Source organism: Neodiprion pinetum, chromosome 3 (assembly GCF_021155775.2).
Source record: "Neodiprion pinetum isolate iyNeoPine1 chromosome 3, iyNeoPine1.2, whole genome shotgun sequence".
NCBI lineage: Eukaryota > Metazoa > Arthropoda > Insecta > Hymenoptera > Diprionidae > Neodiprion > Neodiprion pinetum.
In genome coordinates, this window is record NC_060234.1 from 3,462,508 (window position 1) to 3,477,787 (window position 15,280).

At 40.7% G+C, this 15,280-nt stretch overlaps 3 protein-coding genes across 4 annotated transcripts in view; 2 read left to right on the forward strand and 1 right to left on the reverse strand.

The window, feature by feature from the left end:
- The window catches only part of NLG-3 (neuroligin 3), a 551,048-nt gene extending 547,529 nt beyond the window's left edge, over window positions 1–3,519 (reverse strand). The window contains exon 1 of the mRNA XM_069134073.1: window positions 3,482–3,519. The gene's annotated coding sequence lies outside the window, so the exon portion shown is untranslated. The remainder of the gene's footprint in view (window positions 1–3,481) is intronic.
- Window positions 1–7,058, forward strand: part of NLG-4 (neuroligin 4) — a 260,340-nt gene extending 253,282 nt beyond the window's left edge. For both annotated transcript variants that reach the window (XM_046615827.2, XM_046615828.2), the window contains 4 exons: window positions 155–488; window positions 1,285–1,548; window positions 2,543–2,735; window positions 4,603–7,058. In XM_046615827.2, the coding sequence (XP_046471783.1) occupies window positions 155–488; window positions 1,285–1,548; window positions 2,543–2,735; window positions 4,603–4,752 (941 nt within the window). In that variant the 3' untranslated portion in view covers window positions 4,753–7,058. The remainder of the gene's footprint in view (window positions 1–154; window positions 489–1,284; window positions 1,549–2,542; window positions 2,736–4,602) is intronic.
- Window positions 7,059–8,052: 994 nt separating this feature from the next.
- LOC124214577 (ankyrin repeat domain-containing protein 7) lies at window positions 8,053–8,943 on the forward strand. Its single transcript, XM_046616970.2, has 2 exons — window positions 8,053–8,317; window positions 8,600–8,943. Exons 1-2 carry the CDS (start codon window positions 8,134–8,136, stop codon window positions 8,890–8,892), a joined length of 477 nt encoding a protein of 158 aa, XP_046472926.2. The 5' UTR covers window positions 8,053–8,133; the 3' UTR covers window positions 8,893–8,943.
- Window positions 8,944–15,280: the final 6,337 nt, after the last annotated feature.

Consider the following 15,280-nt stretch of genomic DNA (forward strand, 5'->3'; position numbering starts at 1 on the left):
TTTGAGAGGGTCTAGGAGATGATATTTCACGTGGAATATCGGCGATACCCGCTCCTTTATTTCCACCTCATCTTCCATCGAATATAGCCAACGAAGTTCTACCCTCATTGTCAGGGTGCTCGAGTCGTATGATAACTTTCAATTTTCGCCGCAGGTATGAAGCCGAAGATGAAGAACCACTACAGGGCCCATCAGCTATCCGTCTGGCTTCGACTCGTTCCGGAACTACATCGCGCCGGGATGGAAGACGTCGAACCGAAGCACAACCTCTTTCGAGGCTACGCCGATCCCGCCCTTTACGACGGTTCCGTGAGGCCTGATCCCCTCAGCAGGCTCGGCGAAGAGTTCAGACGCGTCAATCTGACCACCGAACCTCCGACCACCACGGACTTCACCATCACTACCTGCGTCAGTCTCATTCAAAGCACCAACTTGCAGAACGCCAATAACGCGAGCACCGATACATTGGCCAGCTTAGACGCCGCTGGGTGAGTACCACAACCGTTGTGATAAAATGAGTCCGTTAAAAATTTAAGTGATCCGACATCCAGGGGTGAAGTTTCAGTTGACATTCGGGAGAATAATTTCACCCTCCGGATACGACGATATTTCTACTCACAAGACTCGATCGGACGGTGTCGGGACACTTGTACTAATTGGTTTGTCCTTTTTCGTTTATCCTTCATCGTGCTTGCGATGCTTTGCCAAAAGTCGTTTGTCCTAGTGTTTACTGAAGAAATATCGTCGGAAGTTCGAGTTCACGTCTGTTATTGTTCCTGAATACGATCATGGTTTGAGTTTAAAAATATGTAGTAAAAGCTAAGGACGCACTGTTTTTAATCAAATTTCACACACGTGTATAAATCGTTGTACAGTATTTTTATCAGGAGTACCGATGTGGGGTAAAAAGTGCAAGTGAGTTACGAGAGATTGGTGAGATTTAACGAAGCTGTTATATACGTTTGTTTGATCAGAGGTTCGCGTAGTCGTCTGTCGATAAATTAATTATAATCTCTTCGTTAAAGAACCACTCGATAAATGGGAACAAAAGTTTATTGTCAGGGACATGACTGGCACTTGAGAGAACGGGGCTTTTAATAAACTACTTTATGGATATAGTATATATCGTTACGCCTCTCCCTCTCTCTCTCTCTCTTTTTGTTGGAGAGAGAGACTTATACCCAACGAGTCTGACGGGCTGCGGCACTCCACTTCTTTTCACTTCTTCGGCTTCCATGAAAAATGAGTAACTTTTAATTAAATAATTAAAAATTCCCGCTTCAGGTACGCGGCTTACTCGACAGCCTTGAGCGTAACGATCGCCATCGGCTGTAGCCTCCTTATACTGAACGTGCTCATCTTCGCTGGCGTTTACTATCAAAGAGACAAGACGCGGCTCGAGGTCAAGAGTCTTCAGCAGCAACAAATGATCAATCAACAGTGCGGACCCAGGGGATTCAACGAGCTGAAGCAACCCCCGCCGCCCCATTCACACTTTCCAGGATCCGGACAAGTCATCGTTGATGTCGAGAACGAGATGCTGCGAAGGTATGGATCGAGAAACTTTTTGAAAATAAGATCAATGAAAAACAGAGACTCGGATCAAATAATTTTATTGGGATTTGACGAATCTCGTAAAAAAAACAGTCCACTTGACGTTAGAAAATAAATACAAATCGTTCATTTTCAAACGAAACAATTCAATTGTTACTATAGTAATATGAGACAGTTTACATCATCAAGCACTTCTGATTAATGCCAGATTTGTACAGTTTTTCCAAAAAATTGAATTATCATATCAGTTTTACTTTTTCATTGTTCGTTTCGCAATTCATTAGTTTGAACATTGTTTTGAATCGACTGTATATATACGATATATCCGTAAGGAATCGTTCGTTCCGATTTCTACTTCGATTCTACGTGACTCCGGAACATCAATTCGATTCTTCCTCCTTTCTATACGGCTGAGCGAAGCAGTGATACTCGAAGTTTTTGCGAGATTCCCAAGACGCTATCATCTCGCAATTAATCAAGACTGCGGTTCGAGATGTTATCAGACGAGCAGAACTAGAACTGGTTAGGCACACCGGAATTATACAGAAGCGTGTTTACTTTTTATCCGAAAAATCTAGCCTCGAATACGGCCCGTGATTGCTTGAAAGAATCGCGGTGTAAGAATGAAGGAAAATTTTATACCTTCCCGCAGGCAAGGTTAAACATGGCCATGATAATCAAGAGCAACCGTCGTTCACTTGAGATAAGAAAATTTGAGAGAGAAAATATACGGTATATAAGACAATGGTAAATCCAAATCGAAATTCAGTTGAGAACGTTACCGTTGATGTTTTTTTTTTTCTTTTTCTTTTTAAAAATACTGAGACGAATCGCGCAGGTAGTCGCGGTAAAATCACCGAAAACGAAATGCGGAAATGTTTTCGTGACGAAAATTAGGCAGGGAGGAGAAGATTTTCACGGTGGTATCTAATGCCCTCCCCTCGAGATAAGCGGAATGGTAATTTTATCCGAAATTTCTGTTCGCCAGGAACGCGATGAAGGCCCCTCCGAGCAGTCCAAACTCGCAACTACTACAGCAGGGACAAGTAACCCACACATTGCCGCACCAGCATCATTATCAGAAGCAACATCAGCACCAGCAGCATCATCAGCAGCAGCAGCACGCGACGTTGCCTCGAGCGGCCGTCATGCAGGATATGAACATAAATACACAAATGCAGGTGGGTACCAGGATCGCACGTTACACGGTCGTGAAATTCTGAAGGAAAAACAGATTCCCAAGTTCCTTCATTTTCATCTCCTCACCTCACGCATGAGCGTTACTTTCCCGAAGAGTTGTTCTCTCAACGTTTTTTTTTTTTTCTTTTTTTCTTCTTCTTCTTCTTCTCGTTATTCCACCCCTTTCATTTTTCCCCAGCCTCGTTCCTCCTAGCTCCCTAGGATCTCTTTATTCTCTGACTTGCGCAGCTGAGGTACGTGCAGCGTTCAACCCTTCGAAATGCCCATTGGAATATAGATCGAAAATTATTAAAACGGTATATGCACAGTCATTGACGAATACTTTTCCCTGATACCAGTTTCCGAGACGAGTTTCACATCGGTACAAACACTCGTGTTGCTTTCAAGTTTAATTACATCAAATTCGAACGCGATTATGGCTCCGAGACGTCGTATGCCCACAAAGAGAAGCAATCGGTCCATATGGCGTGCGGAATTAAGGCTTCTGGTTCACTGCTCTCGAGTGAATGAGTAGAAGCCGTGTTTCCACAATCGATACCTTCCGAGATGAACACTCCTTATATTGAATTACACAATGCAACGAGGCTGCTGTACAAACCACACGCGATTTTGATGATGAAAGGTTTCTTCTTCCTCGAACGAATGGATACAGTGCAAACGAAACGATTGATACGTTCCGAACGTCTACCGAATGGTCTTCAATACTTTGCTTCATCTTCTCCTCCACCTCCCCCTTCTTCTTCTTCTTCTTCTTCTTCTTCTTCTTGTCATTTATATCCACGCACTGAAATTGGTTCATCAGATATTCGGTCTGACGAATATTTATAAAGCGGACAATGGAGTGCAGGAGGAAAGGGGTTTGAGAGGTGGAGGGGTGGAAATTGGATGGTAGCAACTAGGAACGAAAGTGGGAATGAACCGCATCAAGGATGTGTATGTGTAGCACCTGCGGAATTCGGTTGTCAAAGAAAGACATATCGCCGTCCCCGTTTCGGAGAGGAACAGCGTACCTACATCGAAACTCCGCTTCGATTAAGGTTTTCCTCTAAAAGGAGAGCCTTCATTCTTCAGCCCCGAAGAGCCTGTCAGGACTACTACGGGTACTCGGAGAGTTTTTGACAAGTACATATTTTCCCGAGCGTTGAAAGGCGGGGTGAAGAAAAAAAAAAAAAAACTCGGGCTACTTTCTTTTCTTTTTTTTTTTGTCCTTTTCTTGTTCGTTTTATTTTTATTTTTTTATTTTTGCTTGCTTTACCACCTCAAATTTAATATCCCTTGGCTGCATCGCGATAACGAACGATATATCTACTCGATGAAAACTTTTCTTCAGCTCCGCCTATCCAGTGAATAAAAAAATTCATTCAATTCTTTTTTACACAGAAGCTTTTCTATAACCCGATCGTTTATCCGAATAAGAACCCTTGGAATCTGTTTAACTTCCTGCCCGCCAAGTTCCTCCTCCGAACGTTTTGCATCGAAAGCCCCCCGCGGGTAGGAAGTTGCTAGGACTCTTTCGGACTCCATTCTCTCTCTCTCTCTCTCTCTCTCATAGTGTCATAGTAGTTTAATCGTTGGATTTGTGTTCCTTCACTTCCACTAGTGTTATTTTTATTTTTATCGTATTACTGTGTACTTCCTACAAGTCTGTCTTTCTTCTTTTTAATCCAACGAATTCAAATCATATTATTCCGCATGGTCACGAACATCAAATCATCTGATTGTCCTTTATCTTTCATTTCCTTTTAATTTCTTTGTCAATTTACCTTATCATTCATCCCTGGTACGATAAAAATTTTACCTATTTTATTCTGTTCTGATTGTCACGTTTTTGTTTTTTTTTAATTTCAGGGACCTCCGAACGGATCTATCCACTTAACGATTCCACGGGCGCCTCCGCCGCCCCGAGCAAGAAGTCCTCCGGAAAGTCAGCCGCTGCTTCAAGGTCCGACGGTTTCGAGCCGCGTTCCACAAACGGCGATGAGCGAGATGAGAGTCTGATGTATGGAGCCTCCTCCGAAGCCGGTAGTGCCGGACGTCCTGACCGCGTCAACCCTTCTCTAGGAATGTGGGAAATTTTAACGAGATTAAGGAATGGCAAAGGGAAAAGGGTGAAACGGAACTGCAAATTACGGGTTGATGTAAGTGCGAAGGGTTAGGCGCGATTTTGATGTCGGGGATTTTCCGGCGGGTTGTTCCCTGGACGGAGGAGGAAATTTGGCATTGAGTATCAGGGGGAGGAGGAACACGTTCTTGGACTCGTGGAACTGAAAAAAAAATAAACAAGTTACCAAATGTCGAGAAAATTTTTTTTTTCATCTCAGATACGTTATACTTTTAGGGAAATAAGAAACAATCGTGCGTATAATAATGAAAGAAAAAGACACTTATCCACTTCTTTTGTTGCTATAGTCTACGATACTGTTGAAATAAAAAAAAAAAACAAATGTGAATACCAGCTGCAGTAGCTGTTTGAAAAAGGGTATCTTATATACATGTATACATATAAGTGGTGCGAGAAGCGCGAACAATATATGTGTATGTACATATATTTGGACAACTGCAACGCCTAAACACCGGATGCAAAAATGTCTTTTTATTTGACTCGCTTCTGTTTTTTTTTGTTTCTTTTTTTTTTCAAACAGTGAGTGCTGATGTAAAAAAGTATTTAAAATTTAAGAAAGTGAATAAACTGAACAAATACACTGTAACTACGCGATTAATCTACACTGTGGGTAAACAAATTACTCCATATGTAGGATATTTTGTGTGCAGGTAAGTTACCTACGGTATACAAATGGATCGAAAATCTCGTTACCAAAATAATTGCCAAATGACAATCTGCTGAATTGCAGAACGGATGGATTAGGTGCAAAAATAATTATTAATATTAAATGGTGGAAGGGAGAAATTATTAAAATGAAGTAAACTGGAAAACTGCAGTGTAAAACAACGTGTTTTTATTATACATAAAATATAGAGGTACATAATGAGTAAAAAGATGTTAGATGTTCCTTGTAAATATAAAATACGTTTACCTGTTATCACGGCAAAATGAGTAAAAGTAAAAAGATAAATAAATAAATAAATGAATAAATAAATAAAACAATAAAATAAAATAATACGGTAGTTCGCTAAGATTGGCACAGTGGGGATTATTGTCATTTATCAAACATTTTTTACCCTCTCCGTAACTTGTCGAGGTTTTTTTTCCGACGATTTGACGAATATAACAACGCATTCATTTTCTTTTATTTATTAATTATTTTACCTTGACTTCACGTACGCGTAAACATATGGTATACATAGGGCCGTAAGATAATATTTGTAATAATAATAATAGTAATGATTAAAAAAATACGATATTACGACTAGTATTTGAAGGGGAAGAATTGAACTGTTTGACACGCTATAGTTATACACTGCCACAAGACTTGAAATGATAATTGAAGGTAAATTGAATCATTAATGTATCTGATGAGAATTTAAACATCAATTTGCAGCGCGAAGATATTTAGAAATAAGTGAACATAGGTAAATGATGAATTGGAATAATAATCAATTGTAAATATTTAAAATGGCAAAGAAAATAAAATTCATATAATATGTTGTAAGGAAATTGAGAATTTTTAAAATTTAAAACTTAAAAATAAAATTAATATAATATTGTATAAGTAAATTGAAAATTTTAAAATCAGTCACGGAGGATAATAATTAAATATCGTTCGGTGTTTAAACACGGACCTCAAATTGAAGGCAGCCGTATTAAAAAAAACTACGGAGTTGTATAATTTAAATATTATATCATTTAACCGTAATGTTTTATACCATTAAATTTTGAAGATTTGACATGAATACAGAAGTTATTTTAAAAAAATAGAGTAATGATAATAATTGAATAAATTATAAATTGTATATGTAAACATAGGTGAAATTCAAGCCGAATGAAATCATAGAAGAAAATGGATTGTTATGAGTGGGTGTTTGATACATACGTGAACTTAATGATATCATGAAATGTGGACAATCTGTTAAACATTACCAATGATAAAAACAAACATATAAAAATACAAAAAAAAAGGAAATTTAAATGATATTGTATATGATATTACGGATAATAACGGTACGAAAAGGTTTACTATCACCACGTACGTCGTTTATTTAACCGGTGTCACGTGTGTCTAGATTTTTATCCCCGTATTGATTTGTTGATCAGCGCATACGAGGCACTGAAATGTTACGTTGAAAGTTTTGTTGTCAAACTGTAAATATATATAACAAAATATATGGAAATATTAATTGGACAACGATGATTTTTTCCCTGCCTTTACCATTTAAAAGGTGATTCAAAAGCTGCGTTGAAAATAATAAAAAAATAATCATAATAACCATCGTATCGATGGTAATTTTTTTCCTGAGATCAAAATTCCTCTCCCCATATCAACCAATGTTCCAAAAAAGTAGCCGGCTTGTGAATCTGTCACATTTATTCAAGAGCGTGCCTCCGGACACTAGATGCATAACTTATCAGAATCAATAGTCGATGGTTGGACAGGGTTTGGTCGATTCGCATATTTAGTCGAACAAAAAATAACATAGAACCGAACCGGTGATCTGCACAGAATTTTTCGCAGCGAATCAGCAAATAGCCATTGAAGGCATCAAGAATTATCTCAAAAACATTTCGCAAGGTGAAGCACTTTGATGGTAGAAGAAAAGATGAGATCGTTTACGCGAAGCATTTCATTAATGGCTGTCTCACAGATAACACAATCGAGGCTTAACCACGTCTCTCAACTTTAAAAGACACCCGAATGACTGGAGAACGGAGAACAACATCAGCTGTGGAAAATTCAAGTGCGTCTCCGTCATTATTTGATCGATTATCACAGTTTTGGTAAAAAAAATTTAACACGAGTATTTGATGTCCTCACTATTTCACTCCTGGAAAGGTTTCTCAGATGAAGAGGAGCTCATAAGACTTCTGGGATTCGCTAGCCTGGAAAAAATCATCGATTTCATAAGCAACAGGTCCGATAAGTCCGTCAGCCGTAACCACAGTGGAACCGATTTTTATCCAATCTGTCGAAATTTGGGTTTTCCAGACCAGCGATGGACCTCCATTATCCTACGCAATATCGCAAGTTGAGAACTCCATTGACCGCAGCGATTGACCGCGGGACCCCGAGTATCCTGAAAAGTTTGCTTGACAGGTTCTCGGTCCCTTTGGACTCGACCACAACTCAGCCCTTCGGGAAAACTGCTTTGATGCACGCCTCCTACGTTTCCAGGAACCCCGAAGTGATTCGAGTGCTCATAGCGCGCGGTGCCAACGTTCGAAAGACCGACGACGTGTACGTAACGAGATTTTCGTCTTTTGACATGTCCAATGCCAGTCCCGATACTAACGCAAGGTTGTCTCTTTCATTGGGTTCAAGGAGAGGTTGGAATCCCCTGTACTACGCGATCGTCGGCGAGCGAACGGAAAACGTGAAATGTCTTATCGAATCGGGGACGGATCTGGAGTCGCGGGACTTTCAAGGCCGAACGCCATTGATGATTGCAGGTAAGCTTTCCGCCGTGAAGAGTAGAAGTAATAAATAGAAAATAAGAAAATAGAGTACGTATTGGATGTCGTTGCTACGGCAAAAGTTGCACGAAGCGCCAATCAAAGTGAGTCTTATTGCCAAGCGCCAATCAGATTGTTACGCTTATTGCTTACCGCTTTTTGGTGGTCACTTTTTCAGTTCAAAAAGCCATATAAGATACTTCTCCACACCTCTACCCTCCAACTTTTCCGGTATCAAATTCAACATGCGATCAACTTCATCTTCGTTTTAACTTTCAGTCATCCTGTCGAATCTTGGAACAGCCAAGCTGCTTCTAGACCACGGCGCCGATCCAACGGCGATCGATGATCTTGGATGTACTGCTCTTAAGTTGGCGATACTACGGAATAAGCATGAACTTGCTATTATCCTAGCAGAGTACGAAACTGACGTCACTTGTAAACCGTCTACGGTTATTCACTCCGACTATGAATTGGCAGAACACCTAATGCCGGATCTTGTTCCGATTATGAAGGAAAACACACTGCGGAAGCGACGTGAACTTGAGAAAACCACGCTGATCAATGATTAGAAAGTGCCATATATTGAATATCATCTGACCAATGGTGTATTTAGCTAAATGTAAACATGGTAATAAAAATAATTGTCACATCCTCGATGCCTACTGCTCGTAGATATTGAAAGCATCTTTCGTCACTTGTTTTTAATATGAATTGATGTATCATTTAACACGATTTTTATACATGCATTCGTGATTTTTATATGATTACGTTATTTTTTTTTACGTCAAACCTTATATTTCACCCTAAATCTCCGTGTGCATTGCATGAATATGACTGTAGATGTCTCTTACCCGTTGATGAGAAACAGTCATGGCTAACTCGTTGTCCGTAATTGGCATCGATATAATTAGATGCTAATACTAACATACGGCCTACCAACATTTTCAATGCAAATTTTGAAGAAGTAGTATGATGCTAAAAATATTTGTACCATGGACGACACAGTCGTGTTATGGCTGAAAAAATCAATGACGGGTGTTCGAATTACGCAGTGAGCAACGCTTCATCACTTCCAGACAGAATTCGCGAGTTCATTTTCGTGACTTCTCTGGTATTGGACTATGGCTCGTTGGAGTGCATTATCTGAGATCCTGTGGGTCACATTGTTCAGAATACTAAACGGTTTCATGCACTTTTCCGACGTAATTTTGCGAGAGAAATCGATTGGGCGCAGTCCCAATACGCTGCGATCGACGAATCAAAAGTTACAGCCAAAAAACGACAACCTCAGTTTTCGACGTTTTTCAGCAGGTGCTTTTTCCTTCGTCATTTCTCTCCTGTTAATCCCACGCTCTTTTCGCTGCGTTTTCTGAGTTCCTGGGGCTCCAATTGATCAGGTAAGGGTCATTTGAATCGAATCGGAGACCAAAAATTTTCGGCTCCAAAAATGAAGAAAAAGTAAGGCTAACCCCTTTGCATTTTTTGCGAAAATTTTCGCGATTTTGAAAAGTGCTGGAATAAATTCTTTCATGCACTATTCCGACGTAATTTTGCGAGAGAAATCGATTGGGCGCAGTCCCAATACGCTGCGATCGACGAATCAAAAGTTACAGCCAAAAAACGACAACCTCAGTTTTCGACGTTTTTCAGCAGGTGCTTTTTCCTTCGTCATTTCTCTCCTGTTAATCCCACGCTCTTTTCGCTGCGTTTTCTGAGTTCCTGGGGCTCCAATTGATCAGGTAAGGGTCATTTGAATCGAATCGGAGACCAAAAATTTTCGGCTCCAAAAATGAAGAAAAAGTAAGGCTAACCCCTTTGCATTTTTTGCGAAAATTTTCGCGATTTTGAAAAGTGCTGGAATAAATTCTTTCATGCACTATTCCGACGTAATTTTGCGAGAGAAATCGATTGGGCGCAGTCCCAATACGCTGCGATCGACGAATCAAAAGTTACAGCCAAAAAACGACAACCTCAGTTTTCGACGTTTTTCAGCAGGTGCTTTTTCCTTCGTCATTTCTCTCCTGTTAATCCCACGCTCTTTTCGCTGCGTTTTCTGAGTTCCTGGGGCTCCAATTGATCAGGTAAGGGTCATTTGAATCGAATCGGAGACCAAAAATTTTCGGCTCCAAAAATGAAGAAAAAGTAAGGCTAACCCCTTTGCATTTTTTGCGAAAATTTTCGCGATTTTGAAAAGTGCTGGAATAAATTCTTTCATGCACTATTCCGACGTAATTTTGCGAGAGAAATCGATTGGGCGCAGTCCCAATACGCTGCGATCGACGAATCAAAAGTTACAGCCAAAAAACGACAACCTCAGTTTTCGACGTTTTTCAGCAGGTGCTTTTTCCTTCGTCATTTCTCTCCTGTTAATCCCACGCTCTTTTCGCTGCGTTTTCTGAGTTCCTGGGGCTCCAATTGATCAGGTAAGGGTCATTTGAATCGAATCGGAGACCAAAAATTTTCGGCTCCAAAAATGAAGAAAAAGTAAGGCTAACCCCTTTGCATTTTTTGCGAAAATTTTCGCGATTTTGAAAAGTGCTGGAATAAATTCTTTCATGCACTATTCCGACGTAATTTTGCGAGAGAAATCGATTGGGCGCAGTCCCAATACGCTGCGATCGACGAATCAAAAGTTACAGCCAAAAAACGACAACCTCAGTTTTCGACGTTTTTCAGCAGGTGCTTTTTCCTTCGTCATTTCTCTCCTGTTAATCCCACGCTCTTTTCGCTGCGTTTTCTGAGTTCCTGGGGCTCCAATTGATCAGGTAAGGGTCATTTGAATCGAATCGGAGACCAAAAATTTTCGGCTCCAAAAATGAAGAAAAAGTAAGGCTAACCCCTTTGCATTTTTTGCGAAAATTTTCGCGATTTTGAAAAGTGCTGGAATAAATTCTTTCATGCACTATTCCGACGTAATTTTGCGAGAGAAATCGATTGGGCGCAGTCCCAATACGCTGCGATCGACGAATCAAAAGTTACAGCCAAAAAACGACAACCTCAGTTTTCGACGTTTTTCAGCAGGTGCTTTTTCCTTCGTCATTTCTCTCCTGTTAATCCCACGCTCTTTTCGCTGCGTTTTCTGAGTTCCTGGGGCTCCAATTGATCAGGTAAGGGTCATTTGAATCGAATCGGAGACCAAAAATTTTCGGCTCCAAAAATGAAGAAAAAGTAAGGCTAACCCCTTTGCATTTTTTGCGAAAATTTTCGCGATTTTGAAAAGTGCTGGAATAAATTCTTTCATGCACTATTCCGACGTAATTTTGCGAGAGAAATCGATTGGGCGCAGTCCCAATACGCTGCGATCGACGAATCAAAAGTTACAGCCAAAAAACGACAACCTCAGTTTTCGACGTTTTTCAGCAGGTGCTTTTTCCTTCGTCATTTCTCTCCTGTTAATCCCACGCTCTTTTCGCTGCGTTTTCTGAGTTCCTGGGGCTCCAATTGATCAGGTAAGGGTCATTTGAATCGAATCGGAGACCAAAAATTTTCGGCTCCAAAAATGAAGAAAAAGTAAGGCTAACCCCTTTGCATTTTTTGCGAAAATTTTCGCGATTTTGAAAAGTGCTGGAATAAATTCTTTCATGCACTATTCCGACGTAATTTTGCGAGAGAAATCGATTGGGCGCAGTCCCAATACGCTGCGATCGACGAATCAAAAGTTACAGCCAAAAAACGACAACCTCAGTTTTCGACGTTTTTCAGCAGGTGCTTTTTCCTTCGTCATTTCTCTCCTGTTAATCCCACGCTCTTTTCGCTGCGTTTTCTGAGTTCCTGGGGCTCCAATTGATCAGGTAAGGGTCATTTGAATCGAATCGGAGACCAAAAATTTTCGGCTCCAAAAATGAAGAAAAAGTAAGGCTAACCCCTTTGCATTTTTTGCGAAAATTTTCGCGATTTTGAAAAGTGCTGGAATAAATTCTTTCATGCACTATTCCGACGTAATTTTGCGAGAGAAATCGATTGGGCGCAGTCCCAATACGCTGCGATCGACGAATCAAAAGTTACAGCCAAAAAACGACAACCTCAGTTTTCGACGTTTTTCAGCAGGTGCTTTTTCCTTCGTCATTTCTCTCCTGTTAATCCCACGCTCTTTTCGCTGCGTTTTCTGAGTTCCTGGGGCTCCAATTGATCAGGTAGGGGTCATTTGAATCGAATCGGAGACCAAAAATTTTCGGCTCCAAAAATGAAGAAAAAGTAAGGCTAACCCCTTTGCATTTTTTGCGAAAATTTTCGCGATTTTGAAAAGTGCTGGAATAAATTCTTTCATGCACTATTCCGACGTAATTTTGCGAGAGAAATCGATTGGGCGCAGTCCCAATACGCTGCGATCGACGAATCAAAAGTTACAGCCAAAAAACGACAACCTCAGTTTTCGACGTTTTTCAGCAGGTGCTTTTTCCTTCGTCATTTCTCTCCTGTTAATCCCACGCTCTTTTCGCTGCGTTTTCTGAGTTCCTGGGGCTCCAATTGATCAGGTAAGGGTCATTTGAATCGAATCGGAGACCAAAAATTTTCGGCTCCAAAAATGAAGAAAAAGTAAGGCTAACCCCTTTGCATTTTTTGCGAAAATTTTCGCGATTTTGAAAAGTGCTGGAATAAATTCTTTCATGCACTATTCCGACGTAATTTTGCGAGAGAAATCGATTGGGCGCAGTCCCAATACGCTGCGATCGACGAATCAAAAGTTACAGCCAAAAAACGACAACCTCAGTTTTCGACGTTTTTCAGCAGGTGCTTTTTCCTTCGTCATTTCTCTCCTGTTAATCCCACGCTCTTTTCGCTGCGTTTTCTGAGTTCCTGGGGCTCCAATTGATCAGGTAGGGGTCATTTGAATCGAATCGGAGACCAAAAATTTTCGGCTCCAAAAATGAAGAAAAAGTAAGGCTAACCCCTTTGCATTTTTTGCGAAAATTTTCGCGATTTTGAAAAGTGCTGGAATAAATTCTTTCATGCACTATTCCGACGTAATTTTGCGAGAGAAATCGATTGGGCGCAGTCCCAATACGCTGCGATCGACGAATCAAAAGTTACAGCCAAAAAACGACAACCTCAGTTTTCGACGTTTTTCAGCAGGTGCTTTTTCCTTCGTCATTTCTCTCCTGTTAATCCCACGCTCTTTTCGCTGCGTTTTCTGAGTTCCTGGGGCTCCAATTGATCAGGTAAGGGTCATTTGAATCGAATCGGAGACCAAAAATTTTCGGCTCCAAAAATGAAGAAAAAGTAAGGCTAACCCCTTTGCATTTTTTGCGAAAATTTTCGCGATTTTGAAAAGTGCTGGAATAAATTCTTTCATGCACTATTCCGACGTAATTTTGCGAGAGAAATCGATTGGGCGCAGTCCCAATACGCTGCGATCGACGAATCAAAAGTTACAGCCAAAAAACGACAACCTCAGTTTTCGACGTTTTTCAGCAGGTGCTTTTTCCTTCGTCATTTCTCTCCTGTTAATCCCACGCTCTTTTCGCTGCGTTTTCTGAGTTCCTGGGGCTCCAATTGATCAGGTAAGGGTCATTTGAATCGAATCGGAGACCAAAAATTTTCGGCTCCAAAAATGAAGAAAAAGTAAGGCTAACCCCTTTGCATTTTTTGCGAAAATTTTCGCGATTTTGAAAAGTGCTGGAATAAATTCTTTCATGCACTATTCCGACGTAATTTTGCGAGAGAAATCGATTGGGCGCAGTCCCAATACGCTGCGATCGACGAATCAAAAGTTACAGCCAAAAAACGACAACCTCAGTTTTCGACGTTTTTCAGCAGGTGCTTTTTCCTTCGTCATTTCTCTCCTGTTAATCCCACGCTCTTTTCGCTGCGTTTTCTGAGTTCCTGGGGCTCCAATTGATCAGGTAAGGGTCATTTGAATCGAATCGGAGACCAAAAATTTTCGGCTCCAAAAATGAAGAAAAAGTAAGGCTAACCCCTTTGCATTTTTTGCGAAAATTTTCGCGATTTTGAAAAGTGCTGGAATAAATTCTTTCATGCACTATTCCGACGTAATTTTGCGAGAGAAATCGATTGGGCGCAGTCCCAATACGCTGCGATCGACGAATCAAAAGTTACAGCCAAAAAACGACAACCTCAGTTTTCGACGTTTTTCAGCAGGTGCTTTTTCCTTCGTCATTTCTCTCCTGTTAATCCCACGCTCTTTTCGCTGCGTTTTCTGAGTTCCTGGGGCTCCAATTGATCAGGTAAGGGTCATTTGAATCGAATCGGAGACCAAAAATTTTCGGCTCTAAAAATGAAGAAAAAGTAAGGCTAACCCCTTTGCATTTTTTGCGAAAATTTTCGCGATTTTGAAAAGTGCTGGAATAAATTCTTTCATGCACTATTCCGACGTAATTTTGCGAGAGAAATCGATTGGGCGCAGTCCCAATACGCTGCGATCGACGAATCAAAAGTTACAGCCAAAAAACGACAACCTCAGTTTTCGACGTTTTTCAGCAGGTGCTTTTTCCTTCGTCATTTCTCTCCTGTTAATCCCACGCTCTTTTCGCTGCGTTTTCTGAGTTCCTGGGGCTCCAATTGATCAGGTAAGGGTCATTTGAATCGAATCGGAGACCAAAAATTTTCGGCTCCAAAAATGAAGAAAAAGTAAGGCTAACCCCTTTGCATTTTTTGCGAAAATTTTCGCGATTTTGAAAAGTGCTGGAATAAATTCTTTCATGCACTATTCCGACGTAATTTTGCGAGAGAAATCGATTGGGCGCAGTCCCAATACGCTGCGATCGACGAATCAAAAGTTACAGCCAAAAAACGACAACCTCAGTTTTCGACGTTTTTCAGCAGGTGCTTTTTCCTTCGTCATTTCTCTCCTGTTAATCCCACGCTCTTTTCGCTGCGTTTTCTGAGTTCCTGGGGCTCCAATTGATCAGGTAAGGGTCATTTGAATCGAATCGGAGACCAAAAATTTTCGGCTCCAAAAATGAAGAAAAAGTAAGGCTAACCCCTTTGCATTTTTTG

Bases quoted from the DNA above. Each gene is read 5' to 3' on its own strand.
- LOC124214577 (XM_046616970.2), top strand. From the start codon at position 8,134: ATGTCCAATGCCAGTCCCGATACTAACGCAAGGTTGTCTCTTTCATTG. The intron at 8,318-8,599 runs GTAAGCTTTCCG...TTTAACTTTCAG, and splicing joins AACGCCATTGATGATTGCAG to TCATCCTGTCGAATCTTGGA.